This window comes from Sebastes fasciatus, chromosome 10 (genome assembly GCF_043250625.1).
Source record: "Sebastes fasciatus isolate fSebFas1 chromosome 10, fSebFas1.pri, whole genome shotgun sequence".
NCBI lineage: Eukaryota > Metazoa > Chordata > Actinopteri > Perciformes > Sebastidae > Sebastes > Sebastes fasciatus.
Window position 1 is genome coordinate 15,716,327 of NC_133804.1, and position 13,689 is coordinate 15,730,015.

At 38.6% G+C, this 13,689-nt stretch overlaps 1 protein-coding gene across 2 annotated transcripts; it reads left to right on the plus strand.

The window, feature by feature from the left end:
* Positions 1 to 1,337: 1,337 nt before the first annotated feature.
* Positions 1,338 to 13,687, plus strand: tm9sf5 (transmembrane 9 superfamily protein member 5). 2 transcript variants are annotated; one of them, XM_074648479.1, is made up of 18 exons: positions 1,344 to 1,659; positions 3,028 to 3,095; positions 3,212 to 3,305; positions 3,427 to 3,554; positions 3,724 to 3,853; positions 4,577 to 4,704; positions 4,875 to 4,989; positions 5,115 to 5,194; positions 5,306 to 5,411; positions 6,379 to 6,429; positions 6,798 to 6,930; positions 7,824 to 7,943; positions 8,042 to 8,099; positions 8,270 to 8,429; positions 8,547 to 8,698; positions 9,349 to 9,460; positions 9,755 to 9,926; positions 12,655 to 13,687. In XM_074648479.1, exons 1-18 carry the CDS (start codon positions 1,522 to 1,524, stop codon positions 12,720 to 12,722), a joined length of 2,013 nt encoding a protein of 670 aa, XP_074504580.1. In that variant the 5' UTR covers positions 1,344 to 1,521; the 3' UTR covers positions 12,723 to 13,687. The 2 variants fall into 2 exon arrangements, with proteins under 2 accessions (XP_074504581.1, XP_074504580.1); XM_074648480.1 differs by lacking the exon at positions 6,379 to 6,429 and having other exon boundaries at positions 1,338 to 1,659.
* The last annotated feature ends 2 nt before the right edge of the window (positions 13,688 to 13,689 follow it).

Genomic DNA, 13,689 nt, shown 5'->3' on the forward strand with positions numbered 1-13,689 from the left:
CACAATATTTTTTCTCTAAATTGAAGTGAAGTAGAAGAATAAAGCATTAAATGGATATGTATGTATGTGACCATTCCGGTTATTACGTTCAGCAATTGAGAGCTAGACGAGATAGACAGAAACCGGTATATCTGCCTGCAGCATGTGAAGTCCCTATTCTGGTTTTACAATGATCTCTATGAGAGTCAGTATAGCTGGAAATGGATTCCCCCTTCATTTTCTCTTACTTTCCTCTTACTCTTATACTTGTATAAATATACTTTTTTGGAATTGAAACCAATAACTGTGTATTTTGTGATGATACTGAAACTACTGATCATTTATTTTTTCATTGTATGTATTCTAGAGCTTTATGGCTTTATGATATACTGGCTTTTCCCAAAAGTTTCTCATCTGGGAAGCTTCTCTCAAAAGGACATTGTTTATGGTCTTGTCATGGACAACAACAAAGATGACTTTCTGGTGAACAGAATTGTCATTCTTGGAAAATTTTATTTGCACAAATCCAAGTATATGAAAGTGAAACCTATAGGTTTAATGTGTTTCTTTCTGAGTTTATTTCTTACATAAAAGCCCTTAAAGTCATGAAAAACAAAAATGCATTGAAACTTCTTAGTATAATAGAAGAATATGACTTACGGGTACAGCCCAATAGCCCTTAATTTAATTTATTATTATTTTTATGTATAATTTTACACATTTTATCTGTTCCTTTTCTGTATGCACCTTGACCTTTTACTCTAATGCAATGATTTATGAGCCATGTTGTTTGTAAATTTGAATTTGTTCAATAATAATAAAAAAAAAGCATGTGACGTCCCTGCTGTTTTTTTGAGTCACCTGTCTTTTACAATGATATAAAATGAGTCAGTATAGTTGGAAATAGATTCCCCCTTAATTTTCTTTTACTCTTATACTTGTATAAATATACTTTCTATGTAGCCTTTATCTTTCTGAAGATATTCTTTAATTTTTTTAACTTATGTTGCAGTATACAGTAACGCTATTGTTCATGTAAAGAAAACAAGGATGTGTCTATGGGAGGAATCGATAAGCGCAACGTCACTCTTACTTCCACGGTGTCAAGTTAATCAGAACAAAAATATGACGTCGACATGCTCCACTTTTCAACTTAAAACCACTTGCGATGTACTTGAATGCTCAGTTTAAAAATGTCACCGTTTATGATCGTATTCATACAACAAATATCCTACTTACGAATCAATGAGTGTATCAACATAAGTTACACATGTATAAATCCTACATAATAAACAGTGTATTTATTACAAGTTTTTATTTTGAAGGTATAATAATTTAAAGTTTAACTTCCGGTGCTCATTCTTAGTGGCTTCCGGTTAACTTGACGGAGCGAAACGTCACCGATGCTGGAGACAGGTCAGCTATCTGCGTCCAGAGTAGAAAGAAGACGTAGCTAGCTAACATCTCCCTTTCTTAGAACAAAAACAACACTCTCCTTTTGACATATAACATCTGAGAAGCAGCCTGTAACCCGTGGTAAAGATGAAGAGGCGGATACACGCTGGTGTTGTGCTGCTTTACGCGCTAGTCTCGTATCTCTGTTCGTGCTCTGCGTTTTATCTTCCGGGTTTAGCCCCAGTGAGTTTCTGTGAAGAAGGGACAGGCGGGGATGATTGCCAGGTAATGTATGAATTCACGACACTCACATGTCTTCTGTAATGTAGAGGATTTTCTTCTGTTGTTGTTGGAATTGGCAATCAATTTGTTATCTTCTTTAATCTTGCTATAGCTAGCCAAACCTCTCTTTTAGGCCCCGACTATTACCTGGGACATCAGCATTGGCATCATATTTTAATGCTTTGTTAACCAGGGGAGTTTATATAAACTAACTGAGAGGGATCTGGGGGTTCACCAGCCTACCAAGAGACTGTTACCACAATAATACTGACTCAAAATAATGAATTATGACAGATAATAGTCATCATTGTACTTAATCTTGACTGACCACTGCTCTGCTAACGTTACCTTGTTTATTTGTTTTGCACAATTTAAGACTATACACCATAACATAACATAACATAACATAACAACTAACACAACATAACATAACAGCTATAACATAACAGCTATAACATAACATAACAACTATACAACATAACAAAAAGAAAACAAAATGAATAATGTACAGTGCTGAAGCCTCCACCTATAGAGACAAGATGAATATAAAGAAATAATATGAATACATAATAGTGATATTATGTCACTATTACCGGCCACCGTCTGTGGCCAAGCCTCTCTTTAGGCCCCGGCTATTACCTGGAGCTGGAGCATTGGTATCATATTCTAATGCTTTGTTGATTGTTTGGCCAAAGGGAGTCTATAGAAACTAACTGAGAGGGATCTGGGGTTTCACCAGCCTACCAAGAGACTGTTACCACAATTATACTGATTCAAAATAATGAATTATGAATCAGTATTATTGTGGTAACAGTAATACTGATTCACAATTATACTGATTCATAATTCATTATTGTGAATCAGTATTATTGTGGTTACAGTAATACTGAGTCAAATAATGAATTATGAGCGATAATAGTCATCATTGTGCTTGACTGGTAAATGCTCTGCTAATGTTACCTTAAGTTTATTTTTTTGTTTATTTGTTTTGCACAATTTAAGACTATACAACCCCCCCGCCCCCCCAACCCCAGGAGGAGAAAAAAAACAATGACAAAAAAGGAATAAAGACCTAAACTAACATAATTTAAAAAATACAACAAAAGTTAAACAACAACAAGAAGTACACAAAATGTGCAGAAAAACCTAACCAAACAGTGGAAAACAATCTAATCAAAACAATGAAACACATACAAAAAACAGTACAGAAGAAAAGAAAATATATCTAAACATATCAAAAGATAATTAGACATCATAAATTAAATGCGATGATAATTTCCTTTTAAAATGTTCTAAGTATAGCGAGCTCTTGATAACATGTATTTTAAACAAATATAGACTGAAAGACCAACTGTTTTTGCTTCTCTACAGACAGTGATTCAGCTGTTTGTCAATCGCTTGGACTCAGTGGAGTCAGTCCTGCCTTATGAGTATGATGTGTAAGTAACGTTTCGTTACCACTTGATGCCACTTGTGTAATGTCTGTATGTGGGTTTTTTGTTTCTGCTCTGTAACATCCCCTCATTGTGTGTGACCATCTATAAATGTGTTAAAGGTTTGACTTTTGCAAAGATGCCAAGGAAAAGAGGCCTTCTGAGAACCTCGGACAGGTGCTGTTTGGCGAACGAATTGAGTCTTCACCATACAAGGTGGGGTGTTAACCAGAAAATTTAAGCCTGCATGGCATCTGTTATGGTGTTGCTTATTTTGGATTACATTTGATTTTTTTTTTAATGTTGATGCAACATGACTCTCATTTGCCTTTTACAGGTCAGCTTCAAAAAAGATGTTAAATGCGAGGCAGTGTGCACCAAAACCTACAAGAAAGGCAACCAGGAGGATGCCACCAAACTGGATTTTCTTAAGATGGGAATGCAGCTGAACTACCAGCACCACTGGTTTGTGAATGATCTACTGCAGTGTACAGTCATTGTTTACTTGTGACTTATTTATAGTAGGGGAGGGGGGTTGTTTGAAAGTTGGATGACAGCAGAAAAGCAAACAGACACAAGCACACAGACTTTTTTCATGAAGAAGTTTGTTGAGGTAAACCACATTTTTTTTCAGGATCATTGACAACATGCCGGTGACGTGGTGCTATGATGTGGAAGATGGTCAGAAGTACTGCAATCCGGGCTTCCCCATTGGCTGCCTCGTTACCGTAGACGGCCGAGCTAAAGATGCTTGTGTTATCAATGTAAGTTGTGATTTCCATCTTTGAACTGGTACTCTACTTAACATATTAAGTTTCACCTAATTGGTCATCTGCTTGTGAAGTGGTCCTCATTCTGACATGTTGAGTTACACGGGATCCTTGATTTTGTCAAGGATGTCCCAGAAAGATAGAGTAATTTAGCATTTTCACATCTACAAATAATCACAAAGTGTAATCATTTCTAATTTCTAGTTTTAATGATAATGTATATAATTTTGCTTATTTTAGTGAAAATTTATAGAGCATATTAGATTATTGTGTTAGAATACAAAAATAGTCTTTAATCTTTAATAAGCTGTCAATCAATAGTTTACTAATGTAATCATAATGTAATTGTTATTGTCTCTAATCAGCTATGATACTATATAGAATTTATAAACTAATTATTTCCCATTACACAAGGTAATAATAAAATAACAAATTATAGCATTACAAGAATTTGTAGACATTAATTATCATTTAATTGTTAACAGTAAAATAACATTTAACTAAGTTTAATTAACTATCAATTTACCATTTATAAGTGATGGTTATTATAAAGTGTTACCCAATTCACTTACGTAGGATAGAAGTGAAGTTGGAAGTCATGTTATAGAATTCTTTGAATTAGACAAATTCAGTCTAGAAGATACTCAACAACATATGTTTACAAACCTTACCCTGAGGAATCTGAGTACCTGAAATTTGATATGCTTTCTTTTTCAGGCTGAGTTCAACAAGAAGAACACATTTTACGTGTTCAACCATGTGGACATCAAGATCACTTACCACAGCGGCGCATCAGAAGGATGGAGAGGGGCTCGGCTGGTCGCTGCCACTCTGGAGCCAAAGAGGTAATTGTGGTTTGTTGGTAGTAGATTGATATGACATCACCATATTTTGATTTGGGTCTAATCGACCTCAACATGTTGCATCTGAATGACGACTCACCATTAAAAAAAAACCAACACTAGCTTTATTAATAATCTAACATGGAGGATTTTGTGTGTTTTGTGCACAACAGTATCAAACATGCAGATGAAAAGAGCCCCAGCTGTGACGGAGGCAACCCAATGGAGGTCCCTGGGGCGTTTGATAATGATGTGTCGATAGTTTACACCTACTCTGTCACATTTGAGGTAGGCCTCCAAACCATATGACAAAATGTATTATGTAACTAATATATAACAGTTTCTACACGAGAATGAGAAAAATAACATTTTGTTTGTGATGTTTTTTGTAATACTTTTACTTCCTTTTACAGGAAAACAACTCCATCAAGTGGGCCTCTAGGTGGGACTATATCCTGGTCTCCATGCCTCACACCAACATCCAGTGGTTTAGGTATGAAGATATTTTTCACATTGTGCACCACAGAGACGGTCTCTCCCTCAAACTCCCTGGGTCTCGATGCTGGTTAGCTGATGCTATTGTATGTCTTGTGTGTTTTTCCAGCATCATGAACTCCTTGGTCATTGTCCTCTTCCTGTCTGGTATGGTTGCCATGATCATGCTGAGAACCCTGCACAAGGACATTGCCAGATACAACCAGGTGGACCAGGTAAAGACATTGTAGAACTCTCTCTCAGTTGGAGCCGATCCAGATGTGTATATGAAGCGCTAGCATACAAGTGAAGATTTCTTGAAGATGCAGATTATGTTTTTGAAGAGGACCTATTATGTTTATTTTCAGGTGCATACTTGTATTTTAGGTTTCTACTAGAACATGTTCACATGCTTTAATGTTCAAAAAACGCTTTACTTCTCCCATACCGGCTGTGCTGCAGCACCTCTTTTCTCCCTCGGTCTGAAACGCTCAGTTTGAGCTCCTGCCCAAACTAGCCGCTAGGCAGGTATTATGCAAATGTATTACTTGGTGACATCACCAAGTTATAGAAGAAAAGGCAGGACTTCAATCAAGGCGTTTCAGGCAGTTCAGGAGCAGTGTTTCTGTGGGGGAGAGTAGTTCCCTTTGGTGTGGACTTTGGGCTTTGCAACTCTGCAGACCTTTTACATGCACAAAAAAACGATATAACACACTAAAGGAAAGGGAAAAAGCACAAAAGCTTATAGGTCCTCTTTAATGGTACAATTTGAATCTCATTAGTTCTAGTCTTATTTGTGTACTGCACGGCAACATGATGCCACCATGCAAATGAACTATTCAAAGTAGATGCTACCATTTCCGTGAAAACCTCATATATTCAAGCTTGGATGAGCCGCCTTGTTTTTAGCTAGATGACCATACATTATTGAGGCTCTGTTATTGGGGTTTAAAAGATCACTTAATGCCTGTGGTTGTACATTTTTCTTATCCCATAATGCATCATGAAATTATTAGATTTTAGCTGAAACGTGTAACTCACAAATATCAGAGGTTGAGGTTTTCACCTGGCAGTAAGTGTGTGTTTACTGCTTATCATTATCACAGTTACATAGCTAATGCTGTCATTCTGCAGTGTGAAATACCAGTCAGCACACTGGATGCACGGTACCCAGAAGTATAAATATTTTGTTACATTTCACAGGGAGACTTGATAAAGATTCCACCGACCAAGGAAAAATCCTCTATACTCTACGTAAGCTTATTGAAAGCCGTTTTGAACAGAACATTTTGTGGTTATTAAATCAGGTGTTTGGGTGTGTGATTGCAGCAAACACAATGTTACACTACATTAGAACACACAGTAAAATATGGTGTGAATATTTTTTAACTTTCAAGGAAGGGGGTTATACTAATGAATTGACGGAGGACTTTTTCACACCATATTTCACAGCTTTTGGTAAAACTCAGTGTTCTCTGTCGTCACCTTGTTTTTCTTTGCTGTCAGGTGAGGTAGTATTCACTGCTTGGTGGTGGGTTAACCTTTAACTTTTATCATTTGCAAATATTGAGTGCTTCCTTGATTGTGACAGCTTCTGTATTACTTTCTGCCTCCCTTCCCAGGAGGACGCACAGGAGGAGTCGGGGTGGAAGCAAGTGCACGGGGATGTTTTCCGTCCCCCCAGGAAAGGCATGCTGCTGTCTGTGTTCCTCGGACAGGGCACCCAGATCTTCATCATGACCTTCATCACTCTCTGTAAGGACGATTTTACATTAGGCTGTAATACTGTATGTAATACTGGTAATAGTTACACACACTGAATTAGAGTTTCCTTCTTATTAGGGATGTCACAATACCTAAAATTTTGTAGTACCAATACCAGTGGAATTCCATGATTCTCGATACCAATTCGATACCACGGTAAAAAACTAAATAAAACAATGAATCACAATTACTCTCGAGCCCTGACGGTACCTGCAGTACTGTGGAAAAACGAGTACTGTCACGTTTCAGAATTCTGACATCGACTTCTCGTGACATCCCTACTTCTTATTAACGTCTATCATCAGTTTCAAAAAGTGAACTTTGTGTTCACCACATTAAATACATCACAGAGTGACACCAGTGTCACATTTTCTTTGCACACACACACTTGTTGCAGCAATTTATATATTGTTGCCAGTAGTACACTAAAAGGCTGCCTTGTTGTTTTATTCAGTCAGTTAAGTTAACATTTATAAAATAAATATAAACAATATTTAAAATAGAGTGCATGTGAAAACTGAATTTAAACAAAAGACATTAAGTGGAACTCAAAGACAACCAGCTGAGTTTTTAACCTGCATTGTTTCCCAAAACATGCTCTGTTTAATTCCCAGTTTAAATTCAAAATATTTCCACCGAAGAAGTTCAAAACCAGGTTGAAGGCCCGGCTGTTGGGAGCCTCTGAAATATATTGAACTTCATTATCAAGCAAGACGACACATTTAGAGCCTTATACATTGTCAAGACAGTTTTAGGTTTTACAGTCTAAAGTTAGGGGGCAGCTGATAGGAGGAGTAGCATTAGACTTTGTATTTATATTTCAATTCTTAATTTGAAATGGTGCTGTTATGTCTGAATGACTGATGACTGTTTGTCCACTGTAGTCCTGGCCTGTCTGGGTTTCCTGTCACCGGCCAACAGAGGGGCTCTTATGACATGTGCTGTGGTCCTCTGGGTTCTGCTGGGCACGCCTGCTGGCTATGTGTCTGCACGCCTTTACAAAAGTAAGAGTCCAGTGAAAATGTTGTTGCAAAGTTTCATTAAAGTCTTAAGAGCTGTCACGGTCAGTGTGATCCTCATCCATCTCTGTTTCTGCTCTCAGCTTTTGGAGGTGAAAAGTGGAAGACAAACGTCCTGCTGACAGCACTCTTGTGCCCCGGGTAAGTCCGCTTGCTATTAGGCAGCATTTCATTCATTTGTCTCATCTTTGTATTTTGTTCTGCCCTGGAGTGACATGTTGCTCTTATTTTGTCACGCACACTGCTTTTGTAATTCTCACATGTATTGACTTTCTCTGTGTCATTGTCCATCATCTATCTCCATCCCCTAGTATCGTGTTTGCAGACTTCTTCCTGATGAACCTGATCCTTTGGGTGGAGGGCTCCTCAGCAGCAATCCCCTTTGGCACTCTGGTGGCAATTTTGGCCCTGTGGTTTGGAATCTCTGTGCCCCTCACCTTCGTTGGTGCCTACTTTGGATTCAAGAAAGCTGTGAGTTAGGCCTCTTAGTTTATCGAATTGTCGTGCTTGAAATTATTGATTGTAGATGAAATGTGTGTGTGCTTGAGAGTTTTTGTAATCATTTCCTCTCTTTCTGCTCCTCTGCAGGCAATCGAGCAACCAGTGCGAACAAACCAAATCCCCCGTCAAATTCCTGAGCAGTCGTTCTTTACAAAGCCTATTCCTGGTATAGTGATGGGCGGCATCCTGCCCTTTGGCTGCATCTTCATCCAGCTTTTCTTCATTCTCAACAGCATCTGGTAAGAATTAGGGCTGTCAAAGTTAACTTGATAATAACGTGTTAATGCAAATTTGTTTTTACCGCAATCATTTCTTAAATGCATTAACACAATCGATCTTTCAGAGGTTGTAGCGGGCTCAGTTTTAAAGCTAGAGTGAAGATACTGAAGATATATGAAACTACTACTAGTAACTAAATAACTCTCCAAATTTGCACTAAGGTTTGGCAAGGAAAAACTGTCATGGCCATTTTCAAAGGGGTCCCTTGACCTCTGACCTCAAAATACAGTATGTAAATGTAAATGGGTTCTATGTCTCCCCTTTACAGACATGCCCACTTTATGTTAATCACATGCAGTTTTGGAGCAAGTCATAGTCAAGTCAGCACACTGACACACTGACAGCTGTTGTTGTCTGTTGGGCTTGAGTCATGTTATGATTTGAGCATATTTTTTATGCTAAATGCAGTACTTAATCTCTCTTTAAGTCACATTTTGAACAGATAAAGTCATTTTAATTTCATCACCATTAAATATTTGAATCGATTGACAGCCCTGGTAAGAAGACATGAATCGTGTCTTTCCTGATTGGTCTGTAATTCCTGTTTTCAACTGCCTGCATTCTTTACATCAGGTTGGGCCCTTGTCACATGTTTCTTTTTATCTTTTAGGTCTCATCAGATGTACTACATGTTCGGCTTCCTGTTCCTGGTTTTCATTATTCTACTCATCACATGCTCCGAGGCCACAATACTGCTCTGCTACTTCCACCTATGTGCAGAGGTACCTGAATGTTCAGAGAATTTTGTCTCATTTATCAGACTTGAGTCTGGAAAAAATTTATTACTTCAACTTAAAAATAAATTCTCTGTTAGTAGCACATACTATAATTGTCATATCAAAGGCCTACTTGTGTAAAGAAGGAAGAAATATCTTCCTCTGATTCTTCCTCTAGATCTCGCCTTTGAATATATTAGTAATTTCACCGCATAGCACCTGACTACATGTTATGCAAATAAAATGTTTGTACAGGGTAATTTCAGTTGACATATCCTAACGTTTTAAATGTGTGTCCAGGACTACCACTGGTGGTGGCGTTCCTTCCTGACCAGCGGCTTCACAGCGGTCTATCTGTTTATCTACGCCGTGCACTACTTCTTCTCCAAGCTGCAAATAGTCGGAGCTGCCAGCACCATCCTCTACTTTGGATACACTATGATTATGGTCCTCATCTTCTTCCTCTTCACAGGTGAGGCTTTGAGATAAGTGAGCTCTTTAAGCAGCCACAATGATTTCCTGCTTTGTTTTGACACATTGAAATAATACCTAGATATCATACACAGTGGAAACCGCTTATAGTGATCATGTCTATCTGGGTCAAATTGATCACTATAAATGGAAGATTCTTATAACCGAATTTTTTTTTTTTGTTTTGCATCATTTCTCATGCAGATTGCCATCTAATTGACATTGGTATATTTATTACAAGAATGCAAAGTAATGAAACAGACCACTTCGCTATTTACTGACTTGCAGACAATTCTTCTGCCTTTTGGTTGAGGCATTGCCGTGTTTGGCCAGCTCTGCAGCGTGAACGTGCATGCAGAACGACGCCCCTTTGCCGGGGCTCCTCGCTCTCTCACCCGGTAGCGGTACGGAGGGAGACGGGCACCGTTCTGCGTGTGTGCCACAGAGCTGGTTGAGGATCGGCAAAGTTTCACTTTGAGGGCATTACATGTACAGGCATTATCAGTCCACTTGACGAGGGCGGCTTCAACCACAAGTGCTTTCCCCGTGCCCATTCGTTTTTTATTCAGAGAAAATGTGGCTACTTTCCTTTTCCCGTCACACTATCGTACACGCAGCACAGGTATCTAGTTGGAAAGCAGGCAAAGTATCAGGGAGTAAAGTAAAAAACAAAACATAAATTCACTTAACGTTAGTCTAATGTAGTTTAAAAATGTTTTTCCATATGTTGTCATGTATGAAAAGATCCAAAATGAACAGTGTAAGCGGACTACTTAATTACTATAAGCAAATTGTTTAAACAGCGTTTGTATAGGAATGATTCTCTCCCGGGCTTTTTGATTCATATAAGCAGTTGAGCACTGTAACCGTGATCACTATAAGCGGTTTCCACTGTAGTAGAAAAATCGTTTGCATGCCAGGCACAACGGCGTGTGTAGTTTGTAGGTGTGATTGCTATTGTTTGCTCAGTGTCAATCCAGCTGCATTGTAAATATTCAGGACATCCATCCTGTACCTAAGTCATTAAAAACCAGGATGCAGCCCACACTATTGTGCAATATTTCTTTTGTTGTCGTTAAGTTAAAGCCAGGCCCAAGCTTTGGCCTTTTTATTTCTATACTGGCAGCACAGAAGCAGTGTGTCAAATGAAGTTAAAGAGCATTCATTTGCCCATTTTGACTGTCATTTTTTGTTTAAAGTTTAATGAAAATCAGAGAGACTGTGGGAAATTTGTCTAGAATGTTCAACGTCCCTCTTGGTCAGATCTAGTTTTTCAGACTTATTTGGGTCAATTTTACTGTCTGTGGTTTGCTGTTTGACAAGCCAGAGCCTAGTTTTATCAGGGAGTTTCTTTTTTTTTCTGTGGATCAAAAGACACAGGCACCACTGAACTCGTTGCCATGGATGATAATGAGTCTATATGCACTCAGGATTCCTGACCGTTGCTTAATACCTCTGTGCTTGCACGTAAAATCCAGCCGTGTGACTTGAGGTTGTGCAGATTTGTGTACCACACTCGTTATCACAAAGCCAGGATGAACAGAACATTGTTGCCGCTTTTGTCTCCATGTTAAAAGAGGCAGAGATTGACACTTGTTGACATGGTAACAGCACTCTCCGGCCCTGTCCAGCTCTCCTGCACACCCACTCAGATGAGACTAGGGGGTTGTGCACTGCAGAAATAGGATAATACACAGGACTAGATAACAGCCTAGTCTTTATGTCATGCAGAAATATAATGCTCACCATGATGTCAGATGATGACATTTTTTTTCTGGTGTTATACCGTCATTAGTCCAGATAACAGTTAGCCTGTAGCCCTGCTTGACACTATCTTAAGACAGAGCTGTAAGTAGCAAGGGGACGAGATGTCAAAAGATTATCACTAAGAAATAATCCAAGGAAAAGATTATCAGTTTTCCTTCTTGCTTCCAGTTTTGATTGAAATAATCCTAATCTCTCTCATTCCCCATCTTTAAGTTTTTATTTTTTTCCACCTCATCCCAACTTTGATCACAACTTAATTCGGGATTGGGCTGCGTTGTCCCCTGTTGAGCAGTCAGATAGGACTTTTATACCCACTTGAATTGATCCAGGATTTTGACCAATCTGGCTTCTCAACGTTGGGGGAGAATGTTCTCTCTTCCTGACAAAATGAAGTGCTGGTGTGTTTCTGTGAAGATTGCAGTCCCAACTTTCAGAAGTTATTTTTCAAGCTTTTAGTGGATGGAGTCTGGTTTTTGCTGCGACAGCAAGCTGGCTGTACGATTTGACTCTGTGGTTATTCGTTGTGTCTGTGCTCCCAAAGTACATTCATTTCAGGACCTTGTGGCCTTTCATTAAAGGTGCTCTATACAATATTCAGAGCATTAATATAACAGCAAACAAGTATTTGCCATGTAAAGATATAGAGGAGTAATGTGTACCTGAGCAGAGAATGAAGTCACTCTCCTGTGTGTGTTGTAATCAGAGCTTCTCCGTGCTTTATTGACATAGCTGGGCCGGCAAAACATGCTTTTAATGCATCTTAGTGCATGTGAGCGTGCCCCACTGGCTCGCTCACGGCCGCTGCTCGGCACTGCTCTCATACGGCGGTTACAGCTGATAACGACGTCCCTCACTATTCACGATTTTCAAAGGCAGCTAGACCATCTTATGTGTTTTAAGTTTATTTGAATCTTTTGTAATATTTATCAAACCATTCCTCTAACTTTCTCTTTTCTTCTCAGGTACAATTGGCTTCTTCGCCTGCTTCTGGTTTGTAAATAAGATCTACAGCGTGGTCAAGGTGGACTAGAGGACTGAGGGAGAGAGTGACTCCTTCCTGTCGCAGCACTGGCCTCCTCAGTGCTGGCTGGGTGATAAAGTGGTCTGAACGGCCCTGAACTGAAACCATCACAGATCATTAGAACAGACCCGAAGAGCAGAGCCCGTCCTCTTTTGTGCTTTAAACCTATGTTGCTATTGTTTTTCTTTTTTTCTAAATATATATAATTTTGTCTTCACTGTTGACCAGTAATATTTTGAGTGGCACCTCGAAAAATCAGTGTGGGTTCCAATGATCTATTTAGCCGTCATAGTGAGCAGTTTGTTTCGGTGGGTTTAACAAGAAAAGCTGAAATGTTTTTATTTTTAAAGAAAGTAAAATGCTCTGTATTTTTGCTTTTCTATTCCCTTATGGCTAAATGTTTTGTTTTTCATTACCTGTACTGTAATGATGAAAAAAATGTGTGTACATATTCTGTATAGAGAGAGTGAGCGAGAGAATGCTACTTAAAGATTGTCACCATGAATCATCTGTAGGAGTTTCTTTTTCTTTCTTTTTTTGTAAGGTGATGATGGGGCTTTAAATCCTTAAACATCAGCCTGTATTGTAGTTCAGAAATTATATATAAAACACTGACATTGCTATGATACATGTCCATTCTCTTGTTTTTGATGGCTACATTTAAGTGCATAGAAACAAAAGGTACATTGATAAAGAAGCACATCTGTATCACAGAAGAATATGCTACAGCTCCAGTATGAAGGATGACATGCCTGATTTGTTTGGTCACAGGGGAGATTCTCGCGTAGTTGTCATAACGCAGTACATGAATTTACTGATTAAGTACATATGCACCGTGGAAATGCGCCGTTTTAGATTTTAAGCAGTCTGCTGAACTGTAACTTCGTAAAACACTGCTGCCTTTCGCTTCGAGCAGTGTGGAGTCTTCACCAAAGGTGATAAAATTTTTTCAAATAAATGCAATTAATTGAAAATG

What these genes read in the sequence shown, in the direction of transcription:
- tm9sf5 (XM_074648479.1), top strand. Translation starts at nt 1,522, where the DNA reads ATGAAGAGGCGGATACACGCTGGTGTTGTGCTGCTTTACGCGCTAGTC. An exon ending in AAGATGCTTGTGTTATCAAT is followed by an intron (nt 3,854 to 4,576) that starts GTAAGTTGTGAT and finishes TTTCTTTTTCAG; the next exon opens with GCTGAGTTCAACAAGAAGAA. An exon ending in ACTTTGGATTCAAGAAAGCT is followed by an intron (nt 8,430 to 8,546) that starts GTGAGTTAGGCC and finishes GCTCCTCTGCAG; the next exon opens with GCAATCGAGCAACCAGTGCG.